This window comes from Aphelocoma coerulescens, chromosome 7 (assembly GCF_041296385.1).
Source record: "Aphelocoma coerulescens isolate FSJ_1873_10779 chromosome 7, UR_Acoe_1.0, whole genome shotgun sequence".
Lineage (NCBI taxonomy): Eukaryota > Metazoa > Chordata > Aves > Passeriformes > Corvidae > Aphelocoma > Aphelocoma coerulescens.
In genome coordinates, this window is record NC_091021.1 from 34,761,231 (window position 1) to 34,774,730 (window position 13,500).

The 13,500-nt window shown below is 40.2% G+C and overlaps 1 protein-coding gene across 1 annotated transcript in view; it reads right to left on the reverse strand.

Annotated features, from left to right (window-relative positions):
* Window positions 1-13,500, reverse strand: part of LOC138113214 (von Willebrand factor D and EGF domain-containing protein-like) — a 171,308-nt gene that overhangs the window by 93,987 nt on the left and 63,821 nt on the right. Inside the window, exons 8-10 of the mRNA XM_069021266.1 lie at window positions 10,946-11,019; window positions 4,879-5,149; window positions 1,772-1,950 (exon numbers count right to left, since the gene is read on the reverse strand). Of these exons, the coding sequence (XP_068877367.1) occupies window positions 1,772-1,950; window positions 4,879-5,149; window positions 10,946-11,019 (524 nt within the window). The remainder of the gene's footprint in view (window positions 1-1,771; window positions 1,951-4,878; window positions 5,150-10,945; window positions 11,020-13,500) is intronic.

A 13,500-nucleotide genomic window follows, 5' to 3' on the forward strand; every position in this document is an offset into this window, starting at 1 on the left:
CTACTATAATCCAGGAAGAACTAAAACCAAGTTTTTCAAACTGAGTTGGATGCTATTATAGAAAAAGTGTCTAAAATTCACAGCATTTCTGACAGTTTCTTGGTATATTTTTAAATGTTTGAAAATTTTATTTTGCCTGCTTAAATCACATGTTTTAAAATTCATCTCTTCTCTGGTTGCTATTTAATGGCTGGGAAGCTCTGATGTTGTTTTATTGTTGAAAAGTTGTGTTGGAAAGCTGGTGTGTAAAACTGATCTGTGCGTGCAGAGCCCTGCAGCTGCTTGAGAGAGGTGGGAGCCAGGGAAAGCTCCGAACTGCCAGATGGTGGGCACTCAGATTAGCTTCAGGTGCTGGAGAAAACCTAGCATGCTTTCAGGGTTATTTAAAATGAGATTAAAAACAGCAGCAGAAAAATCACCCTCTAGCTTTTGTTTTTACTGCGCCATTTCTCCATGAGTGGATCACAGAATGATCCAGTCTCCTCTGGAGGTGACCTTAGTTTCTCTGCTGGTTTGTTTTTTTAAGCAGGTTCTGAAGGGTCCTTGAGAATCCATCCTTGGGAGTACTGCAAGACGAAACTCACCACCCCTCCTTGTCCTTCTCACTTAGCAGGAGCTCCTCCTGTCTTTCCTGAAGTATCTCCATCATGTGGAGCTGAGCCCTACACAGCTCCTCAGTGCTTTATAAGGAAATTCCTTTGTATCGGGCTTTGGCTTCAGCTCTTTCAACAAACTTGCTTTGAACAGGTTCCCCTAAGGACATTTTTAGCCCTTTTTGTTGGGTAGTGAGCTATTGGTTGGTTCTTGCACCAAGCTATTTCTCCATCTGCCTTCCCAGAAGCAATCTCTGACTGGTTATCACATTATTAGGATGTTAATGATGGCGGTTCAATTCTGAGTAGTACAATTTGTAATGAAAGGTCAAAATAGACATTAGGTAGCCATTACTTAGACCACTGAATAGAACTAGAATATGGCAGAGGTGTTTGTTTTTTTTCTGAAGTGCAAGAGGTATAAAAAGTCATTTTTCCTATAGGATTGTGCTGAGTTCCCATGCACAGAAAAAGTGCTATGTTACAGTGTTTTGCCTTATTTTTCCTTACTTCACAAACCAGCTACACAAGCAAATCCATTTTGGTTTTAGGAACACCTGTTAGGCATGTTTGAAGCTCAGCAATTGAAATGTGGGGTGGGGATAGAGACAGGAGTAAGGATAGGGACAGGGACAGTCAGAGAGCCAGACTCCTGGCTCTGTTTCCAGACCATGTGTCCCAGAAAGTACAAGTTTTCAGAGCTCACTGTCATCATTAGAAGAGTTGATATTAAGTTTTAGCATGGTATATATATTACCACACTTTGTCAAAATGTAACATTTAATCTATACTCACATATTGTAATTAGTGTTCAGGAATAAAAGAACAAGGGAAATATGAAACCCTTAATTAATCCCTATTGTCAGCTATCTACATTTTCAAGTGTGGGTGAGAACTGCATTTTTTTTAACAGCTGAGAGGGATCTTAACACAGGTGTTAACATGACATCACTTGTGAATATAAAACTTCTCTCTTGGCAACTGCTGATGTGTTTTGTGCTGACTGAAAATTAAGCTCCTGTGCTGTTGGGATGGAAAGGGGTCTCCAGGCTTCTCCCTTAGGTTAAGCAGATCTCTCTGTCACGTCATTAGGGGAGTCTGTAATGAAATAAACCCATCAAGACCATTTGAAACACTGCTAAGAGCATCTCCTGGGTGGGATCTCTCTGGCTTTGTACCTCCACTCCTCTATGAAGTCTTCCTCGGGTGTGTTGCTGAGGTCGTTGTGAGTGATCCCATCAAAGAGGCCACACAAACCCCGGGTGCTGTTGAAGTCCCTGCCCGGTGTCCTCACTGTCACACCCATTCCCCACTCGCTCATGTCCGCTCGAACAAACGCTCCTGAAGGGAACAGGATCTGAAGAGGCAGGAAAAAAACCCCCAGTGAATTGAAGCTCTTACCAAGCTTTTTATGCAATGAAAAACATCTCTTTCCATAAACGAAGATATCAAAGCAGGACGTTAGTGATGGCAGAGGTAATTTAAGATCACTTAGGAACACTATAAATATTTATTTGTGCTATTATTTAGCTTGCTTTCAGATTCCATGGCATTAATATCTGATAGCGTTACATAAATATATAACTGCACGAGTACTTTCTTTTTAAATTCATAATTGCATCCATTGAAGTTTTCCCAGTGGTAAGTTACCAGATAATTTTTGAAGCGACTTCCATGACAATAAGGCCACCCTTGTGTCTTTGCCTGGGAAATAATTTTTTTTAGATAAACTGCCAAGATTGAAAACCAGCTTTCTTCCTTCTGAAGAATCGTTTCATTTTCCAATGCCTGATTACCCAGAAAATGATTGTGTTTTAAAGTGGATAAAGCAATTTTCTCATTAAAGGGGTAGTGGTAGGTTTACACTGACCTTTAAAAGAAAAAAAAGCTGGCAGGGTTCAAAACAAGAAGTAAATGTGTGGATAATGGATTTTTCAGATTGGTTTACTAACCAAATAATAAAAAGGAAAAAAAGCAAAAAGAAAATATCTGTTCAACTGAATATATATATATATATTTGCTTTATTTTTACAGGTAAAAGAAAATTATTTGAAAATTGTATGGGCCAGGAGAGGGAGCAGGAACATACTATCCTGATAAGTAACCTTAATACTTTCTTTTTATCCAAAATTAAACATTTTCAATTACTCTATAAAGTACATTAAAGAGTTGCAAACATCTCATCAAAATAATTTCAAAATAATTATTTTCCTTTTTTAAGTGGCCCCTGCTGAAATACAATTTATTCATCCAAATAATGTCCTTTACTTTCCTTTATTTTGGTGGGGATTTTCTGGTCCCTTTGAAGTTCCTCCCTATCAAATCTACTCATATCTGTGAAGGAGTATCAAGCTCATATTTTTATTCTTGTGGTTGAATCCAGAGTTTACATATTGGCCTCACTAAATTATAATCCTGACCATTTTAGTTCTCCATTACTTCAGGCATGGGAATACTTTTTGAGCAGCCCTCCATGAGCCCAACAGCAAAGTGCCACTGATTGCAAGGACAGCTGGGGACACTGGTTTGAACTCAGGCCCTCTGTGTTTTATTTAAAGCATTTTTTTTCCCAAAGATTTTTGGCCTTGGGGAGTAATAGAAATCATCATATACATCCGGTATTTTGAGCACCTCAGAAGTTCTTGGCTGTCTCTCCACTTTGGCTGTACCTGTTTCACTTATCAAGGTGGTTTTAGAAAGCCCCCAGGGATTCCCCAACATAAAGCTCAACTTGCCTGATGAGTTAGCTTTTCCTGGTGGTTTACAAGGTGGAGCAGGAGAACTGCAGTTGACAGAATCCTGGATAGAATTTGTTTTTCTTCCTCACATAAGCAATGTCTTCTAATCTCCACTGCAGAGAGGAGCATTTCCTGCAGGGCTGCGTGTAAAACCCTTGCAGTCAGAACTGCATGAGCTGTTCAGTCTTCTGTGCTGTCCAGATTAATATTTCCATGTGTGGATTTAATTTGGGAGTTTGGAGGGCTCTAACCTTATCCTTTCCTGCTGCCCTGGGAAATGCATCCCACCTGGATTTAATGCTGCTAATTGAGGCTTCAAAGAAGCATTTTTGAGACCTCAGTTTGCAGAGATATTTACTGGCTCCTGAAAGCAGCCACTTTTTATGACCTAACCCCATTCCAAACCCCCTTGAATGTCATGAGAGCCAGAGGACCCAGCTCCTGAGCTGCATGAGGATAATGATGGACAAGTACTGGGAGAATTGGGATGCACCATACTCGGTGGTGTGCTAAGGGATCCTGTTCACTGCTGCACAGCTCCTGTAGATTCCCACTCAGATCAGAGCAGGATTCATATTGTGTCCCCAGCCTGCTCTGATTTGTTTCCCCGAGTCTTACCTCAGGTGTAAATGAGAGTAGTGATTCCTTGCTAAGATTATCCTAGTAATAAAGCAGTAATTATATTGCATTCAGTTGCAAAAAGAAATGACAGCTTGATTCCTGCTTTTTCTCTATTCTATAATTAACAGACTTTCAATTACTACCTTCCTGAGGTCTATTCTGAGCGAGACCACAAGGAGAGCCAAGCACAGGCACTTCCTGCATCATTCTGGCTCTGCTGTGGATCGATCTTCATCCAAAACATTTCATGGCTATAAATCTTGATGATACAACTCTAGGATAAAATTATCTTCTTGGCCATAATTTGTGGCTCTGTTCCTTACCAAAACCCCTGGTGCAACCTGCTCTTATTTTTCAAGTGATTTCAGTGGATTAGTGTGGATAAGCGAAACTTATGCAAAGTAAGTTGTGGCCATATATTTTTTAGGAAAATGCTTTATGTTACACCAAATGTTGCACATTTACAGCCCATTTTCATAGCTTTTGGGGGCTCTCTGGATCTGACTAATAGTGTCTTACTGCTCCACTCTGAAACTCCATTATCCTGCTACCTGCGATCTTTCCTTGAATATTTATATCTTGAGCTCTGCAAAGAAATTTGCTTTATGTGGTGTGGTTGGGTAGTGCCTGGCATAAGCAAACAGGGAGTGGGCTGCCGTGCTGCAGAGAGTATAAGTAGTGCTATCAGAGCTCTGCTGTGTTGCCAAGAAATTTCCAGAGGTATTTGTTTTGTTTTGTTTTACATTTTGTTAAACCAACACTTTAACCAGCTACTTCCCTGCCTCTCGTTTTGCAGTACATTTGGCTGCAGGCGCTCTCATGGCTTCAGATATTTTTGTAGCTACTTCATTAATAATTCAGAAATATTAAACGTGTGTTTTTAAAGCACAACTGCCACAAGAGCGCTCAACCATCCACGCACGTACTGTTATTTTCCTGCCTCCATAAGACTTCAGGATTTTGACTCGTGGCAATGCCTCGGTGCTTTTGATGGTCAGATGGGGTTTGCTGTCCTGAAAGTGGCCATTGCAGGTGTCCAGCACCACGATGTCACCCCCTTCTTGTGCAGCTACGCCACAATTACAGGTGGTGGCAGAGCGGCGGCCGCCGCAATCCCACTGCCGGACGTGCACCTCGAACACCCGCGACTCGCTGCGGCACAGCAGGAACGTCCCGATTTTATAGCTGTCATAGCGCCTAAACAGCCACAAAGAAACAAAACCAGAGAGGGTTAGAGGCCCTGAGCATCCACCTGTGCCAGTTGTTTGTTGGTGCTTGTACAGAAACACTTCTTAATTACACCAGCGAGGTGGCTGGCCTTAAAGGAGGGAAAAATCCACACGGGGGAAGGGTTTCTCTGGCTCTGTATCCAAGGGAACACTGCCGCAGTTGTTAGCTGGAAGTGCCTAAGAATTCCTGTGAAAAGTGGGATTTGTGTCCCAGCTGCTGTCATGGCAATGGGCATGGATAAAAAGGATAAACATTTGATATAAAGCAAAGGCGAAGAAGTTCCTCCCTCTAGGTCTCAATAAGTATGTTTTGGTTCTAACTGGATGCTTTTAGAGTATGATGTTCTTCAAAGGGAAATCAGTGCTCAGATAACCTCTTCTGTCACTAATCACCAAATTTTACAAGGCTGGCTGTGGCTAGGTAAACGTTTCCTGGGAAAATCTGGGATTCTACTGAAAGCCTGCTAAAATGAAGTTTGTCCATGCCCTCAATGCTTCCCCATAAGCACAACTTTCACACTCAATGGATTGGCAATCAGCACAAGCCAGCGCGGGGAACAATTTAGGGATTTCATTCTTTTCTGTGATGAACGTCCCTGCTCCATCTGAGTGAGGACAAAAGCAGGATAACTTTAATAACTTTGCAAGGGTTTGGCCTCTACATGAGCCATCTGGAGCCTCTGGGGTTTCCAAAACAGATGCCTGTGAGAGGACCCTCTTCTACTTGATCTTTGTGCTCTCGCTCCATGAACTTGTCTTATTCTCACTCTATTTTATTCTAATATGTTATATAAAAGAAAACAGTAGCCATATACTTAATATATATTGTTGACGTTTTCTCCCTATAAACCAACAGCTTCCATCTTTAAAAACAATGGATTATTCTGCTTTCTTTTAAGGCACTGTGATTAGTTTTAAACATGATTTTTATGAAATTAAGCAATATAGAAACTAAACTTTAAGCTTATAATAATAAACTTTATTCTTTTCTACAATTATAAAAAGAAACATAAAAAGGAATGTATAAAATGCTTCTGCTAAATAACAGGATTATTTTTTTAAGCAGTGCCATACAAGCATCAATATTTTTTCAGGCCATTAATGTTTCTTGTGCAAAGGAGCAAATGGCTTGAGAACTGTGACATTGTCACATGTATGTTTCTACACTTGGTTTCTCCTCGGAATAAAAGCTATAGATAACTTTGTAGCTTAAAAGACAGTAAAAATTGAAACTCCAGCTGCTTTTCTCTGATAGAAAACACATCTGACTTTATCCTTCATCTTGAAAAACTTAGTCAAGTTGGCCATAAAGTGATAAGAGTTTGAATGGTTCTGTCTCATCCTATTTTGTAATTAGGTACATAAATCCTGTAGTAGACTGCTTGGGTGGTGCTGCTAAGATGGATCAAAACTAAGGACAACATAAAAAAATAGATAATCTCTTTCAACATCAAGTATTGCTCCATTTGGACATCTTTGCAGGGGAGAAAAAGGAGAGAGGATATTTTATGAGAGCACATACCAAAGTTTCCTTCCACAGGATCAGCTTGGAAGGAGAGGTGTTTAGGGAGGCTGATGGAAAACAAGGCATCAGACTGGCTGTACCCAGACTAATCATCTCTGTCTGGTGAAGAAGGCTTTGCATTTGCATATGCATATAAATGCCACTGCAGTCAGGAGAGCTATTTATTGCTTAATAATCACTGACAGTGGACCCAATCCAACCCTCCTGGAAGTCACTCCGAGTGCTTCAATTAAGTCATGGCATAGATTGCATAGCACATAACGAACCTGCACTGTGCCTAAATTAGAGCTGTCAGGCACCTTTGAATCAGTTGAATGGATAATTGGACGTAGTCAGGTAAACTTTTGTGATGTTTGTACAACTGTAATTGTGATAATGATTCTTTGGACAACATTGGAGAAGGTGCCTGTGGCACTAAATGCCTGAAGTAGACTTAGTGCAGCTCTTGCATGAGGGAGTTCTGTGTGTTCCTTGTGGACCAGGCACCATTGTTTGTGTCTAAATCTCCCTTCACAGTGCTCTTCCCTATCCTGCTTCCCTAATAGTCTGCAACTATGGATAGACGGGGTGAAAAGGGGTTCCCTCCTTCCCCCTCTGTGTGCTTGGGTTGTTTTCAAAGGGGTGAAGCAAGTTCTTGTCCCTGCATGAAGTCATGGCTTGAGTTATGCTCTTTATCCAAAACTTATAAAACATTCCTGAGTGTTTGGTAATGGCAGTGAGATTCTATAGGAATAATTTCTGTTGGTTAATCATAAGAGAGGGACAGAAGGGAAGACAGATGCATGTAAACAACTACTACTAGTAGTGTCAGGTTAACTCACACTGCACTTACTCTTCACCAAGCTACACTTCACCTTTGTATTAATTCAGTGTTTATTGTGGCTGTTCCTGAAGATTTTCCAGCACGGCTTTGCCACCAGATGATTTGATTTGTTGACATGACCCTCCAGGCTCCTTCTTTCCTTGCTATTAAGAACTATTTCATGACCCTACGAAGGCTGGGGTGATGCTGAAAGACGTTCTCTGCTTTCAGAGCGTTCATCCCATCACGTTGTTCTCAGAGCAGATATTGTGTTACATTCAGCAGTCACTGGATGCCTGGGGACAACTAAACTGCTGCAGACTGTCAAAAACCCAGCACCTGGCAGGGCTACTCATGGCCAGGACTTCTTGTGGGCTCCTATGATGAAAGTCATTAAAGCCAACCAGCAAATGGTGCCATTGCCTTGGTGATAATATTGATGGGATAATGTGGAATAATGTAAATGTTTGAGAAATCTGAAAAATCTTTTAAGCATTTTTTTTTTTTGGTAAGGCAAAATGCAAAATAACATAGATGATGTATATAGTTCCCCAAACAAAAAATATTCCCCTTTTTACTTTGCCCTAAAAAGATTTTCTGCATATTTAGTTTTAAGCTAGTACTTCATATTTAAGAATCTGCAATTTATGGCATGAAAAGCTTTTATATTTATAATGTGCCATAACCAGTAATGAGGGCTATACTTTTGCTTTACCAGGCTTTCACATTTGTTTAATTTAGAAGGTACTTTGCTATAAAAGGAAGTGCTCTCTCTGGGTTTTAGCTGGTATAATTAACGTTATTTCACATCTACGCTCCAATATACACAAATTGATTGTGCTCATGCTGTAAAATATGACACATTCTTCTTTGATTTTCAGTCACTGCCTTTGGTGAAAAGAATGAAAAGATTACAAGATAAATATTCCCTCAGACATATATTAGCAGGAGGCACAGCAAAGGGGAGTGTTATTAAGGAGTTGGGTATTTCAGTTATCTAATGAATAGCTAACTACCTCAGATGTAATGTGAGCTCACTATGTCAGATTAAAAACACTGGAAACATTACAAAAGAAGTTACAAAACACATTGGAAGTGGCCGTAACAGTAAGAAAATTTTACTGCCAATAAGAAAAACACTTCCAGTCTTTTGATTTTTATAGCACTTTTCAATTTTCCAAATTTATTCAAATAAATATCTTTAAGTTAATTTTCCAATTTTTAATGATTTTCATTTAAATTTTGAAACCAAAAAAAAGTTCTCATTTCAAACACATTTTCCCACCACATTCCTTTCCATGAAAAAAGGGGAATGCTTCACTTCCAGACCTCTACATTGGCCTTTGCCTTCAGATTATAGTTTTGCACAAGGACAGAAGCAGGAATTGCATTCCCCACTCCTTAAATACAGAGCTTTAAAATCATTTGCTAGGGTGGTAACATTTTTTTTGGATAGGCAGTCAGAGAAGTTGCTTAACTGATGTGTAATAAGGTAGCATAGTCATTATAATAATTGAAAGAGAAATTATTTACAATAATAAATGGGAATATAAGTAGGAGTAATGGGACTGTGAAATGATGGGTAAGGAACTTGGCTGAATACCAAGAAGTGATACATCTTAGGGAAATAACCTAGTTACTGAGATGGACGAAGCCCCATCAACGTGGCTCATTTAAAGCTGCACTGGACAGAGCAGTAATGAATGTCTGTCCACAAGGAAAAACGTGGAGTTTTTGAGGGGCCAAACTATTCCTGGAGTCTTTCTCTTTCGAAGCTGTGTGGCTCTGAGGCAGGATGACACAGAAGGATGGGCTTTTCCAAACTCCCTGTGTTAAAATAGAGCATAAATTGCTTAGAAGCATTTCTGTGTGCTATCAACAAAAGGTTTAAAAAAATGAATTATTCAAACAAAATCGCTTTATTTAATTTTAGACCTTTTTTTCCATGGAAGCAATGTAAAAATGTGCTACATGGCTGGAAGAGTGTTGCCATTCCAAGAGGCACTTCTCAGCTATTTATTACTCCCTAAACACAACAATCTGACAGATCACTCTCCATTCTCAGCCCTAAATCAAAAGGGAATATTTTAGAATATAAATATATAGAGAAGTTTGAAATAATGCTCTGATCTAGTTTAATATCCCAGAGTTGAAATAATTGCAGCTACACGAGGCATGGGAATATCTTCGGACTTCGTGCAGCTCTAATGAAGCTTCTAAAGCAAGAAAAGCACCCAAACTTGTATGAAACCAGTTCCTGGGCACATTTAAATGCTGTTCAGCAAAGCAGAAGGAGTGGGAAGCCATGGATGAGCAGACATAATCTCCTGTCTCAGACTGCCTAATTTAGGTGAAATCTTTGTTAGAAGCAGACATATAACCTTTAATGGAGTCACTGCCTTTCTTACTCACATTTCATCAACAGATTTCTCCAGCTTTGACATCATTTCAGATGCCACCTCCAGAGAATGTTGGACCGAAATTGGGATAGCAGGATATCAGAATATCAGGAAATCACACCTGCTGAGCCCCTGTGGACATTGTGCACCCAAAGTCATTGTCTGCCACCAGGAGGTTAACGGCAGAGGGACAAACTTGGAATGTCATCTGAAATATTGGCAACTCTGGATCAAACATGCCAGGTGAAAATTTTAAAAAGTTTCAGTGATGTCAATTAGCTGGGATAAATAGATTCCTGAATGATTAGGGGAGTTGAACAAGGAAAATTTCTGTATAATTCAGGCTGTGAAACACAAAGGCACCACTTTGGCTCAGTAAGTCTTAAGCAGCTTATTGCTGGGTAATACAGAAGGACATTTGAACACTACAGGAGGATGTACAACTTTATTTTTGCATTCTTCTCCTGATATCTGATACTTAGAATTTCTGGACTTTTTTATCTGAGACATTAGAGTCATCTTTATGGGTTTTTTTGATTGTGACTATGATTGTCAACTCCAACTGTGCATAAACCAGCTCTGGAAGTACAAGAAATAAAGAGCATCCTTCTGATGAATGACTTTTTACCAGGTGTTGCTAAACTCCTGGGAAGGACCAGGCTGTCCCTGTGTGCTGTGCTGCTCTGGTGACATAATGTGTCACTTGGGTGACACTGGGGTGTCACTAACATGTGCTGTAGACACCCTCTCAAAGCCACTAGTGATGGTTCTGTTTGAAGAACATTTTGGAATCTGATCTTGGTCTTGTAAAAATTATTCAGACTCAAACCCAGTGCTTCACAAAGATTAACCCATTTTTAGTCCTTTTGTTAAAAGGAGTACACACAGCTGGAAGTGTGTTGTTGAAGTACATTCCTCATTGTGAGCAAACTTGTTCAATGCTTTTTGGATATTCTAATGTAAACCCAAATGCATGCCACATCCAGAAACTGATAACTGCAGTAATTGAGCCAAATTATTTAAAAGTAAAATACTCACCATCCATCAAATGTGATAATGTGTGGATCAGTGAAAGAGTAGCAGTTCCCTGTTGGGAGGTCTCGAACTGTGACCTAGTTAAAATGAAATGTGTAATGAATACAGTCTACACAGCAGTTTTTCTTCATTACTGTTCCTCACAAAACATTAGGGGCAGGATTCATGGGTTAAGTACAAACTGCAATCTGACTTCTGAAACGTGATTGTGGACAGGGACAAAATACGCTTTGCTTTCAAACAACAGAGCTTAATCATAGGCAGTAAGGGAGTTCAAAGTGTTCCTGTTCATCTGCTGTAATGTCTTCCTTTATCTGGTAAAAGATGAAGTTTTTTATTAAAACTTTTTGCTAAGGAGTAGATCGTTCACTGAAATTATCAGGAGAATAGTGCTCATTAAATTGTACTAATTTTAATGCCTGAAGTATGGTAAAAAGGTATGCTGTAATTAAGTAGCATTATCATGTTATAGTAGTAGCTGCCTGTCCCCTAATTTGACCTCAGATTTCCTGTTACAGCATCTGAATGGCTGATTTATTGATTTGATATGCTTATTGATCAGATATTGATGATGAGGTTCCAAATCAGACTGCTTTAGGTATGTGTGTGAAACAGGAAACGATCTACTACAGAGACTTTATTTGCATCACCCCTTGATTCCTCGGGCACCAGCTGGGTTGCAGAGGAGCTGTGAGAGCCCTGGTACCCTGCAGGGAGCAGATGTGCCTGCAGAAGCCAGAGGCAGGGCTCTGAAGCTGTAACACCTGAATCTCAGGCAGTGCTGGACCCACATTGCCAGGTCTGCTCAAGAGGATGTTTTTTTAATGGCTGAGCGCTCTGCTGTCCAGTTCCCAAAAATGCAGGACTGGGTTGTGTAGCGGTTTGCGACACAAAGAGCTCCCAGTCATACTGGTGGGAGTGATGGAGTGTTATGGCTTTCCATTTTCTGTCCTGCCAGACTGATTTCTCGGCCAGGGCTGTTAATTCTTTGCTCCCTCTTTGCCCACGAGGAGTCCAGAGGTGCACTTCAGTTAGTTCTACCAGGATCCATGGAGCGGGGAAGAAGGATGGCTGCTATATCCCTGTGCAGTCTTTCAGTGACAAAGCAGAACCTGGCTTTTGGGAACAGGGGTGAAATTAAATAAATGAATTAGAGGGTGACTATAGAACCTCAGTTCCTGGCAGCATTCCTCACCTGCAGCAATACATCATCCATATTTCAAAATGCCCCTTAACCATGGAACAGAGACACTTCTTAGATGCCCGCCAGGGTCTAGCACACCAAACTTTTAGAGTGATAGTCTTGAGGACTGAAAAAATTAACAATTCTTTGAGCTGGTGTCAGTTGTATTATTTGGATTTACAGTGTGAGATGAAGTGTCTCAGAATTTTCCCATTTTCTCCACAGCCTCACACTTTCTAAGCAAAAATTTAGCACAAACAAATCCATGTGGCCCTTCCTCCTCTGCTCTTTCTTGCATGATGTCAGCAGAAGACCCAGTTCCTGGTTGAAGGCAGGAGTAGTTTGCTGAGGAAATCCTCTTTATCAGGTGTCTAGATGTGCCAGGATGTTCTGCCCACCATTTCTGTTCAATTTTCAGATAAATCAAAAATATTTTAACAAGTCAGAAGGACTAAAGGTTATGTGGATTTTAACACTTGGATGTTTTCTTGCTGTGTTGCAAGAACTATGTTATGTTAAGGCCTCTAATTAACTGCGAAACAGCAATGGGAAAATGAGGGGGAGGGAAAGTAATGTCTATTATGTTTCCATAGATCAAGTTTTAACTGAGATAAATGGAATTTATTATTAAAATTGATTAAGTCAATTTCACACTTGATACATATTCATATTTTAATGAAAGCATTTGTAATTTCAAGAAAAAATATGAGTGTGTGAGCTCACTATGCTGAATTAGCTGCAATTTCTGGTTTAAGAATCTTAAAAAGTTTGAAAGACACCAATTCTGAAGATGAAAGGTTATACATCTATGCTAGGCATTTTACTTTTGAAGACAAAAATTCTTTTGGTCCAGTTTAATCTCATTCTCTCGTGAGAAAATTCACAAAAATTAGGGCAGGGAAATTGTGGATTTCACTGGGGGGATGTTTTCAGTTACTTAAGATATGCCCCTGCTCTGAGAAATTTAGCTTAGTCAAATCTGTGCTCTGGTTCATTCTCTGGGGTGGTGGGGTTACAGCTCTCAAACCTCTCAGCTGAAGTCCTGAAACAACTTCACACACAAAGGGCTGGACGCTGCTCACCACATTTCTTTGGCCAGGCTTTCTGCAGGGAAAGTGGGCTTGCCTCCCTGATTGCTTCTTATTATTTTTATTTTGGACAATTTGTAGCAGTATAAATGAAGAGATGGGGCAGCCTCGTGTGTCGTCGAAGGTGTCCTGGTGATTCCTGGCACAGTCACAAACTGGACACGGCCCTACTGAGTCCCCTTCTCTTCCCTCGCTTCTGAGGCCCTGCCTTTCCTCTGCTTTTTCAGAAAATATTCTCCAAACTCTCTGTTTCTCCCCTCCCTCCTTCTCAAAAAGGTGCTCATTCC